Raw genomic sequence first — 12245 nt, forward strand, 5'->3', positions numbered from 1 at the left:
GTATGTTTAATGTTGTCTGTGGGGATATTATGGAGTCTCTTGTGCCTGTTAAAATTATAAAACCCAAAACTAGAGTACAGCCCTGGCTCAACAATGAAACTCGGGCTCTTAGACAGGAGTGGAGAAAGGCAGAGAGGAAGTGGAAGAGAGATAACGTTTTTTATGAAATTATGAGGGACTGCATATTTAATTATCAGCATGCTTTTAAGTCTGCTAAAGCAAAATATTTTTCTATTCTTATTTTAAAACATTCTCAAACAGTGTACTCATCCCTGCAGTTACTGACTCTCTTGATCCATCTCCTGCAACCTGTGAGATTGTTTTTTCTAAATATTTTATAAGTAAGGTTGATGTTATAAGATCTAGCATTCCATCCTCTTCATTTCAAAATTCAGAGGTAAATTCATGCTCATCTCGTCTCACTAAATTTGACTCTGTAGCACTACCTCATTTAAAAGGCATTGCTCGGAACATGAAGTCCTCTCTCTGCTCTTAGGATATTGTTCCACCTCGTTCTTTAGTAGAGGAGCTGGACGTTATTGGTCCTAGAATTATGTCTATAGTAAATAGTTGTCTGATCAGTGGAGCAGTCCCATCCTACTTTAAACATGCTATGGTACAACCCTTGCTTAAAAGGGCTAAGCTTGTCCCATTCTTGTTAAATAACTATTGGCCTATCACAAAACTACCTTTTCTCTCTAAAATCTAAGAGAAAGATGTTTTTTATCAGCTTTCCTCTTTTTTGAAGGAAAATGCTATTTTTGATAAATATCAATCCGGTTTCAGATCGCAGAGTCTGCTCATTTAAAACTGTCTAATGACCTATTACTTACTGTTGTCTCTGGGAAGTATGCTGACCTTATTTAGCTAGATCTGAGTGTGACATTAGATATGATTGACCATGCTATCCTCCTGAATTGCAGTCGGTTGGGATTCAAGGGAGTGCGCTTAATTGGTTTGCCTCTTGCTTAACCTGTTAATATGCAATTTCCCCGCACTCGGGAGTGACGTCACTCTGCTTACATTTACAATATAATTTACCGTCTATAAATGTAATTAATGTTAACAAATTATACATCTTTTCAAAGGTCTAAGGGTTCAACATTAATATCCGATCTCTGTTTTACGATAGCAATGCTCCACAAACAGCAATTTAGTTATTAAATTAAATAACAAAAATTAATAATGAAAACATGAAATATCAAAACGGGACTTCATACCTTTGTTATGAAAATGCGATCGCCAGATGAATCCAGTTCGCCACACTTGGGTCAGTTGTCCATGACAAGCGTTCACTGAAAAACATCCAATAGCACTTTTTGTCCATAAATGTGAGAAATATTGATATATTCTACATTGTTTACAGATCTCACCTGAAAGATTTATCCTTCATCATCGTTCTTCAACAAACTATGCAATCTGAGCAGCATTCATGTTGTAAAACTGTATATGATCTTATATATTAGAGTCTCATAAACAAAATGAGCCTGTCTCCAAAGTCTATTTTTTAAAATGCGGCATAGTTTTGTTCATAATAGCCAAGCAGTGCAGTCAAATTTTGTGTCGTCTTGAAAGGTGGAGCCTCTGTATGCTTCCATTTTTTGTTAGATCATCTTCAAATTTGAAACATAACTTTTTTAGACTTATGGCTTTGAGAACATTGTATTTCTGCACTTTTATTATAGTTTTTTTTAATAATAAAAACATGTTCAGCACAAAATATTTCCATTACTATAAACTTCAGCTTCTCTAACTTAATAACAACATATATTAATTAGAAATAAAGCCCAAAGTGTCTTCTTTCAAAAGATACTACAACTGTGTCCATACTCCAAAGTGTTCAGTAAATACAACCATTTTAGTTCAGGTATGTCATTTTCATGGCTTGTGCTCAAAAAGGGGGTGTGTATCAACAGGTTAAAAGAGAAAACTTTTTCAGTGGAGATCGGTAGTTACTCCTCATCTTCTGCACCAAACTTCTTTGGAGTACCACAGGGCTCCATTCTGGGCCCTGTTCTGTTTTCTTTATATATGTTGCCTCTGTCTAGCATTTTTCAAAAGTATAACACGTCATATCATTGTTATGCAGATGACATGCAACTTTATATGCCTTTGCACTCTGATGATACCTCTGCATTACAATCTTTGTTTGGCTGCTTGAATGATGTCAAAAGTTGGATGGCAGCCAACTTTCTCCAGCTCAACGAAACTAAGACAGAAGTCATAGTTTTTGGCCCTCCTAGCTCTATAAAAACAATATCCAGTAACCTGGGACCTTTATCTAGAAATCTGCAGACACATGTTTGAAATGTAGGTGTTATTTTTACTCTGATCTAAATTTTAACAAACAAATTAATTCTGTGGTCAAAAGCAGTTTCATTCAGCTCAGGAGTATTGCCAAACTAAAGGCATTTCTGTCATTCAAAGATCTGGAGACTGTAGTTAATGCCTTGATTTAATCGAGTCTTGATTACTGTCTGGGAATTTCTCAGTCTTCACTGTCACACCTTCCAGAATGCTGCTGCTGGACTTTTTACTGGGACTAAAAAGAGGGATAGTATATCTCCAGTGTTGGCCTCGCTCCACTGGCTCTCCTCATTATATTGGGGATCTCCTCTCTCACCATCACACCTCTAGACCTCTTCGGTCATCAAATATTCTGCAGCTGGCTGTTCCCAGGTTAAGCCTAAAACTGAATTGTGACCGTACCTTCTCGATAGCAGCCCCATGACTCTGGAATAATTGAACTCCCCTAATAAGGTCTTCCCCAAATTTTGATGGTATTTCATCTCTTCTTAAAACCAATTTGTTTTCTGTAGCATATGGAAATATGCAGGTTTAGTGGTACTATTTTAGTGTCATTGTGTCTTTCATGTTTTCCTTGTGTTTTGCCATTTTTAATTTTGTAATCATTGATTTTGTACAGCACTATGGCCAACTGTCATTGTTTTAAATGTGCTATATAAAGAAAAGTGACAAACTGACTGACATTTATACTACCAGATCCTACATTGTTCACCAGGAATTATGCTAATAAACATGATTTTTAAACAATAAAGTTGAAATGACTTCAACAGAGGCATATACCACCGATGAACAGCCTGGAGGCTCACAGTAGGTCTGCTTTTAAAGGTTTACATTTTATTGTAAAAAAAAAAAAATTATCTAAGAAAAAAATCTCATGGCTCAAGATACTTAAAGCCCAAGGCTTTTGATTTATCTTTAAACAAAACAAAAACTTACTAGTGTACAAATTTAACAAAGAGGGAACAAGTATATACAGTACAGTAGTCCAAGCTTTGTTGTTATAGTTCATTCAAAAATGTTAATTCTGTCATCATTTACTCATTTGCTCATGTTGTTCAAACCACATTTGAAATTACAATGCAATTACAGTGAATGATGGATAAAAAGATGCAAAAGCACCATAAAAATATATGAAAATCCACACACATATATAAATAGTCAAAGTCCTCTGTAAAAATACTATAGCTGTTTGTGTGGAAAGACCAAAATTTAGGTTGTTATTCACTGAAAATCTTGATATCCTCCTCTCCTTGGAGCATTCATAAGAGAAGTACTGTAGCGATTAACTAAACTTTTTTTCGGATTTGATTTTTATTTATCAATTATCAAATTTGGCTGAATTATCCATTTTAACACATTATGCACTAATTCATTTAGGTTATTTAACAAATCAGATTTTTTTTTTTGTCTTTTGTGCAGTGTTCTCTGGGGATGTCGTGATTGAGGTTATTAGAGCACACAGCAGCCAATATCTGGATGCAACCAGGCCTTCCGAACACTCTTCCAGTAGGAGGCCATTGACAGGGCGAAATGTCAAGACTCTTTGCCGAATGTGAAGGGATGGGGCTGATGAATAATTCATGGGGAGAGTTAGGCTGAACACAGTGCTGTGTCTGTTTAGATGTAGCCTCAGTGGGCAAGAGAGTGAGGAGAGAGAGAGAACACTGTAGGAAAACACAGGAGTTGATTTGCCATCTGGACCTCATATCGGACAGCTTGACAAGATTCTGGAGGACTCGGCATAGGGCAAACTCTTCATGTTAGTGCTAATTATGACATGTTGGGATGAGATTTGAACTTGCAGTGCTTTCTTTGTTTTGCAGGGCTAGGGCTTGTACAAATCATGGAGGCTCCCTTCAGGGTTATGTGACTAATATGGATCTGAGAGTATCAACAAGGTTTTCACTTGACTAAGTTGAGAAGCACTGGAAGCCAAATAGAAATTAAAGCTGATCTAGCTAGTCTCACGAAAGAGAACTGCAAAAATAACAATTGTTTTCAAAGAGGTTTCCAGAACAATCCCCCCATCTTCAATCGGTCAAACAGATAGCTAGTTCCGCCCCAAACTTATGCCATTGGTTGGTCAGTTTTGCTGTGCCAGGCTAGTCAGGCCGCTTAACCCTGTAAGATCCATTGTTGTAAAATTACAACATCACTTTTAGCTCTCCAAAAGCTCTTTTTTTTAAAGACCACATTTACATAGCCAATGGGTCCTATTGCCTTGCATCACAATGCCATTGGATAGTAAATGTGTAAATAGGTCTGGCCATAAGGCCTTGAACTCATTTTACCTGCAAACGTTCCTGAAAGTGCATCTCCTTGTTTCATTCGACTGGATATATCAACATTGAAGTAAGTAAAATCTCAGAAATATATTTTTTTGTGCTTGTTATTATTTAAATGAGCTACATATTCTAAGTTATTGTGGAAAGCATGCATCAAATTTGATTTTCAGCTTGTTATGTCTTTGTTGTAACTTTACAATGTTGGGTGAAAATGGTAGTCAAAATAGCATGTGCACCTTGCACTTTACATGGAGACATTACACTTCTCAAATGTTCAAATATAGGATAAATACTTACAGAAATGCAATATATTTGATTATTCACTCTTTATAAATGTGTTATTTGTAATAATTTTCAGTTTAGACCAGATTTGAATAATTCTAAATCAATGTTATTTCTGTTAGCAGTCAAATATAGTTAACTGTTTTTTATCTGGACTTTGCAGATACTGTTTGTGGAATGCTTTGGAGAATGGTTGTTCAGGGACAAGTGCACATGTTTTGGAATGTAGGGGTTGCATGTTTGGTGCATTGTTCAGGGACAGGTGTGAATGTTCTGGAAAGTGGGGATTTATGAGGTCTGGGGGTTTGTATATTCCTTTTAGATTGTTAAGTAGAGAGCACATTAGGCTAGCCAGACAGTATTGTGTGACTTCAGTGGAATGTATTGCATAAATAGGTCTCATTTGCATTGGAATTAGTTATATTTGAACATACTCTAACTATTATTTCCATTTCAGAATGACATCAGCAAGGAGAGTTGTGTACTGCACTGTGCAAGATGTCATTGATACTATCCAAAATGGAGAGAGTGATGCTGACATTGAATCATACACCAGTGATTCAAGTGATGAGGAGGTGGTTGAAAATGTTGAGGAAGTGGACAAAGAGAGTCAGAGACCCACTGATTGTCCAGCTGATGATGATGATGAGGACATTGAGCCAACCAAACGAAGTCAACCAACTAAACAGACTATCCCCCGGGACCGGTATCGCTGGGTGAAAAAGGATTTCATCAGTCCTAATATTGATTTCTCTGGTCCGGACGAGACAAGTGATGATGTTTCCCTCCACACACCACTGGAGTACTTCCAGATGTTTGTGTCAGAAGACATGTTTCAGGCTTTGACAGAACAAACTAATCAGTACAGCTTTCAAAAGACTGGAACAACTATAAAAACAAACACCAAGGAAATTGAACAGATGATTGGCATGTACCTGAAGATGGGCCTGATGCAAATGCCTGGTGTCCGTATGTACTGGGAGTCAGACAAGCGGTACACCCCTGTTTCTGATGTGATGTCATGCCACAGGTTCCAATCTCTGCTGACATCATTACATTTTGTCAACAACTTGACAATGAGAGAGCATGAAGAAAGACAAACTGTGGAAACTCAGACCATGGCTTGATTCATTCAGAGAGAAATGCCTGCAGGTGGTACCCGAAGAGCACAACTCTGTGGATGAGATGATGATTCCATTCAAGGGGAATTTCAGTGGAATTAAGCAGTATATGTGAGGCAAACAGGGCAGTCACACTTGTGTCATCCTTTGCTGGCATTGAACATGTGCAAAAGATTCAATGCTGGAACAAAGCCACCAAATCCTACACTGACGTTGAGAGACCTTACATAGTGACCTTGCATAGTGGATTTGCTGGACTCATTTGCAGCCAAATACAAGTTCCCCATGAAATCGCACCGCTGGTACAGTTACATCTTCTGGCACACCATTATCCTTGCTGTGATCAACGCCTGGCTCAAACGGGACTGCAAAGCTCTCAATATTCCCAAGAAAAAGATGCTGAACAGAAGACTGTTCAGGCGCAACTAGCATCCTCTCTCATCCTGACAAACACGGCTGTCAACACACCAAGGAGAGGGCGGCCATCTTCAGCCAGTGGGAGCCCTTTGACGTCCATAACAGTGACACCTCAGAGACCTGTGACTGCTCAGAAGAGACCGTCCTCAGCTTATGGGGGTCCACCAAATGGGGTCCCAGCCAAGAGGGCATGTGAACCACCAACGGATGTCTGCCGGGACATGGTCGCACATTTCCCGGTGAAGACAACAAGAGGATGCATCAACATAATATCATAATCAGCCTAATGGATTACGTATCTTTGTCTCAGTTTATTCACCTGAAATACGAGAAAGTATTTGAACCTTTTAACATAGTTTTTTTTAAGCCTTTTAAATTAATATACTTAGTCAATATAATTTTGTTTCAATGTAAAGCAGTCCAATATACAGTAGCTACAGTGTAAATACATAACAAATACATAATGAACAAAACTGAGTGTTCTGTAAATTGTTTAAAGCAAAAGCAATAGATTACGGTTACCAATTCCATTGTAAAAATAAATTAATAATTATATTCAAAGTATGTCATGATTTATTCAGAGAGAAAAATTGTCTGATAATAAGAGTTGTTGCAGAGAAAAGGCAAGAAATATTCAGTTGGTCATGTGATTTCAACATGGCAGCTCAATGATGCAATCCAGCTTCATGTGGAATAAATTGTGGCTTTATTTAGGCTGATACTGATATGACTGGAGTTTTCATCTCATGTGAGTGTACACCCCCTCCCCCCAAAAGTACCATTCATTTCATATGCTCAGAGGAAAATCTTTTTAATGAGAAAAAATTACTGAGTTGCTGTAAGACTGCAACCAAATGATATACATTTTAAATATACATTTTGATTTGATTGATTACAGCTCAATTGCACTTAATTACAATATTAATTTCCTGCAAGTGCAATGAAAAGTGAATTGTCCAGCCTACTCAATATTCAAGAAATTGTTAATGTTCTTTTTAGCTGGAAAATCCATAGTGTTGAGTAAAGTGTAATAATATATTCATAAAAAATTGAACAAGTTGATCGATACTAATTTCCATTTGACAAATGTGTATTTCTCACCATTGATTTTGACAACGTTCTCATAATAAAACATAACTTGGTGGGGTACACTTTACACAGTTTGTTACAAAATGTAATTATTAAATTAAAAGGGGGAGCATAGATAAAAATTACAGAACATTTGTACTTTCAAGAGACAAAATTGCAGGCTTGAGGGGCAGATGGAACCCAAACAGATTTTGAACAGGTCAATAGCTGACACACAAACTGAACACACACAAACACACACACACTTTTTCCCATAGGAGTCATTCATAGGAGTACATAGGCCATGTCTAAATTAGTCTACATAACAGCATCTGTTATGAAGGGCATGTAAACTTGGGGCTCTCCTTAAATAAAACTGTACAGACCAATCTTGTATAAGACAGGTCTTAACTCAAAGTCATTTTTAATATATAGTTATTCCGATACACACATTTTCTGAGGATTTACATTAAATAACAAAGCGTAAGGTCATTAAATTTTAGGGTATATTAACAAAGACTGAGGTTCCATCATATTTATAGTTTATATATAGGTCAGACATACAGTTTGAGTGGATTCAAATATAGTTTAAGTCATTTTGATGCTTGGCTTTTTTCAAAGGCTGGACAGCTTTCATTGGAATCATGTTCCCGGCTTTTCCATGGCTCTTTAATTGAGAGCTCTGCATGGCCCACCCAGAGGCATTGTCAAATTTTAAATTTTGCACTACATCCACTTGTTTGGACACCCACCAGGTGCATTAAAGAACAAAGTGAGGCATCCACATGAATGAACGAGTGTTCTAGTAAAATATGCATCTGAGGCAGCAGCGGCTGTCTCTCAGGTGTCCATTTTCAGAGATATCCAGAGCAATCCATTAAAAAAAGCACTGACAGTGTGAGTGGTATCATGGGAACGAAGGTTTATATGACTGATGAAATGCAGATAGGCACAAATCCTCCACCTGTGGATTTTTTGTGTTGAACAAAACATTCCCTTCAGTGTATGGTGGGTAAGTCTCCAATCCAACCTCCAGGTAACGGTCTGGGACAGGTATATTCATTCTGCAAGTACATTAACAAACAAAAGACAAGAGGATTAGCATAATACAACAGCAGGTTTACCTTGATACTGATACAGTGAACAGCTCAAAATGTTAATTAAAGAGAGAACCAATCTAATTATATGATAATGCAAGGATAATGATACAGGCACATTTGGTCTGTTACATGCAATTTTGCATGAAATGAAACAACCATGCATGAGTGTTAAAGAAATAATTCACCCAAAAAGGCAGTTCAAGAATCGCTTTCAAGTCTCATTCTCCTTCACAAATATTTAAATATGCCAAGCATTAATGTGTTGCAACAGGTTTGTTTTATGCATGTCACATGACCGATCACAAACTGGCAAGTCGGGTATATATGCAGAGGTGCAAATAAAGGCAGCATAAACATTATCCAGAAGACTCCAGTGGTTAAATCCATATCTTCTAAAGCGATATGATAGGTGTGGGTAAGAAACAGATCAATATTTAATAAAATTTTTACTATAGATTTTACTCCCTGCCTAGTAGGTGGGGATATGCATGAATAATGCGAATAGCCAAAAACAAAAGTAGAGGAATGTGAAAGTGGAGATTTATAGTAAAAAGGGACTTGCATATTAATCTGTTTCTTACCCACACCTATCGGGTTCTGATGACATGGATTTAACCACTAGAGTCTTAAGGATTACTTTTATGTTGCCTTTATGACATTTTTGGAGCTTCAAACATTTTTTGTGTTCTGCAGAAGAAAGTAAGTCATACACATCTGGGATGACATGAGGGTGAGTAAATGATGAGAGAATTTTAATTTTTGGGTGAATTATCCCTTTAATGCGCTAATGAGTTTGATAGTCATAAAAGGCAAGTGTGAGATGAAAAACAGATGAGATTTTCAAGTTTAATGCTTTATCGAGTTTAAAATTAACAGAATAGACCTTCCTACCCTAAGTCTTAAACATACTGAAAACCTAACTAATTCTGTCAGAAAAAGCAAATGTACTTAAATATTGTATTATAACTGACACAAAAAATACAGTTTTATGGTATCCCAGTATTAAGGTGCATTACTAATATTAATAGCCGTCTAATATTTAGATATAGCTAGATTTAGACTAAAAGAGACATGTTCTGTACTTCAATTGAATTGTATGCCATATGGTCAAACATAATTTTTTTTAATTATAATTTTTGGCTGTACTATCCCTTTTAACACATTATACACTTCAATTTATTTGGGTTATTTCACAAATCTGATTTATTTATGTTTTTGTCTTTTGTTCAGTGTTCTCTGGGGAAGTTGTGATTGAGGTTAACAGAGTGCACAACAGCAAATATCTATATGCAATAAATAATTAAATAAATAATATTTTGTTATGATAAATGCCCAGGTTAACAGTTTCAGCATTTGGTTGCTTTTGTAAATTAGTTTGATTTTAAACAATATCTAATGAAACATATACAGATGATTATTCATTTACATGAAGTTAATAAGTTAACTAAAGTTCGGGAGTGGACCACACCTCAACCAATCAGCTACTTCCCGTCAACGCACTTATACTGAACCAACTTCCTCAGCTCCGTTTTTGTCTCAGTTTCTCGACGGACTCACTTACCATGGATCCCGAGCTTCAGATCAACCCTTCCGAATCAGACGAAGATTTATTTTCGAACAAATGATCCTTCACCCAGGAAATCGTCTCACAGTCCTCACATAGCCAAATTCCACACCGGCTGCGTTCTGCTGTTCTTATTCCTCAAACCTGCGGGCATTACCATCCAAGCTCACTGTCTGAGATTTCTCCAACCCCGACTTGATCACAGGACCACTCTTACCCGCTCACAAGAACTACCATCAGAGATCGCCACAGGCACGGTAGCCGACGCGATCAATCTCCTCGTGAACAGCATCTCTCTCATTCATCCACCCGCAGTCCTCCATGGCGAGCTCGCTTTCGCATTCACAGCACGTCTCCAAGACCAAAGAACAGCATTAAGGATTGGACCGTGGCCCGCCTTCAGCGAGCTCTTAAGGATAAAGGCATCAACTTCAGCTGCTCCGACAATAAATCAAGATTACTTTACACATACATATTTTACACAGCATCCAACAATGCATCAGCAAATATAAACACATCCGGCATTCTCAAGCGATCCTCCCACCGTCACTCGTGACGTCACCATGCATCCTCCACAACAGCCTCAGCCAGCAGCATCAGCGCCACCTAGTGGAGTCCAAGCTCAAATTCCAGCATTATCTGCTCCTTCTACCTCAGATCTGTCCAAGATCATTACATCCTTCTTTTCAACCCTATGCTCACAAACAGCTTCAAATCCTCACGCACTTACATCCTTTCATCCCACCATCCATTCCTCTACCCTTCCTTCAGCCGTTAATAGCAGCACAGCTCCTGTCATTCCTAGTTCCTCTCCATCAATCAACCCAAATCAAGTTTCCTTTGCAGTATACCCAAGAAACCTACCTCGCAACTGATCTTTTCAACCTCATCCTATTTCTTCTTTTTTCATCCTTACGCCTATAAATCCATTCAAAAACGGTTTCCATCCAGGTATAGAAATAAATCCAGAAAATGTTTGTTCCCCACATAACCTCCAGTCCGCACTCTCTGAGCCAGACACTGTTTCACATTAGCCCCATTGGCATTGCCACTAGGGAAAAAAGAGATTAACCATTGATCCCCAGCCCCCGCACTAACGTTCCTAGCATTAATAGCATCATTCCAAAGGAAAATGTTTCCTTTCCAACCTCCTAACAAAAGCAGCAACAATCCCCTCTCTCCATGACAAAGTCACTCTTGACGAAGCTTGTAAAATGGAAATGCACCTCTGGCAAAAGTTCCTATCTTCATGGAATGGCATATCCTTCTTCTATAATGACTACATCACTCAACCAGTAGACATTCAGCTGTACACAGACGCAGCGCCTTCCAACGGCTTCGGGGGATACTACAGCGGTTGTTGGTTCGCTTCCGAATGGCCACCCGAGTTTAGATGCTTCGTCCAACAATCAGACGTTCCCCGATCATCCGCACTCTATGAAATGTATCCCGTCTTCATATCAGCCATTCTTTGGGGTCACGAATGATCCAGACACTCCATTCTCATTCACTCAGATAACTCGGCAGTAGTCAAAATCATAAATAAATGCCGATCTTGTTCCCAAGCCATCATGCCATTTCTTTACAGACTAACACTAATATCCGCCCAACACCAGTTTCTCATTCAAGCAGCTCATGTTCCTGGCTACCACAATACCATTACTGACTCTTTGTCTCGTTTTTTTCTTCCAGAAGTTCAGAACATTGGCTCCAGAATCAGATATCCATCCCACGCCAGTTCCACCATTTTCAGAACTGGAAGATCTTTCAAACGCTTCACGAGAAGCGATCCTCGACGGCCTTGGTCAGAGTACCCTCTCCGCTTACCTGACTGGTTGGAACTGTTTCAAGGCATACCACTCCTTCTACGGACTCCCTTTTCCCCTGACAGAGGTTTGATCCATTTGCAACTTTGTCACTCATGCCCATTCCATTCAAAAAATCCATGCATCCTCCATTCAGACCTACCTATCCGGAATCAACTTTATCAACAAACTCGCTACCGGCAACCCATGCCGCTCCATTTCTCATTCTCACGTGTCGATGCTCATCAAAGGTCTACGGAAACACGAACCAGTCCCCATCACTAAACGCTTGCCGT

At 38.4% G+C, this 12245-nt stretch overlaps 2 protein-coding genes across 3 annotated transcripts in view; one reads left to right on the forward strand and one right to left on the reverse strand.

Moving 5' to 3' along the window:
* The first annotated feature begins 4476 nt into the window (after positions 1 to 4476).
* Positions 4477 to 6001, forward strand: LOC127636386 (piggyBac transposable element-derived protein 4-like). The gene is made up of 2 exons (XM_052116834.1): positions 4477 to 4659; positions 5332 to 6001. Exon 2 carries the CDS (start codon positions 5333 to 5335, stop codon positions 5999 to 6001), a length of 669 nt encoding a protein of 222 aa, XP_051972794.1. The 5' UTR covers positions 4477 to 4659; position 5332.
* A 1186-nt stretch (positions 6002 to 7187) lies between these two features.
* Positions 7188 to 12245, reverse strand: part of lrrtm4l1 (leucine rich repeat transmembrane neuronal 4 like 1) — a 68034-nt gene continuing 62976 nt past the window's right edge. For both annotated transcript variants that reach the window (XR_007969646.1, XM_052117694.1), the window contains exon 3: positions 7188 to 8544. Coding sequence is in view for 1 of the 2 variants with exons in the window: in XM_052117694.1 (XP_051973654.1) it covers positions 8479 to 8544 (66 nt within the window). In the remaining variant the exon portion in view is untranslated. The remainder of the gene's footprint in view (positions 8545 to 12245) is intronic.

Source organism: Xyrauchen texanus, chromosome 44, assembly GCF_025860055.1.
Source record: "Xyrauchen texanus isolate HMW12.3.18 chromosome 44, RBS_HiC_50CHRs, whole genome shotgun sequence".
NCBI classification, from domain to species: Eukaryota; Metazoa; Chordata; class Actinopteri; order Cypriniformes; family Catostomidae; genus Xyrauchen; species Xyrauchen texanus.

Coding starts and splice junctions, on each gene's coding strand:
- LOC127636386 (XM_052116834.1), top strand. CDS start 5,333: ATGACATCAGCAAGGAGAGTTGTGTACTGCACTGTGCAAGATGTCATT.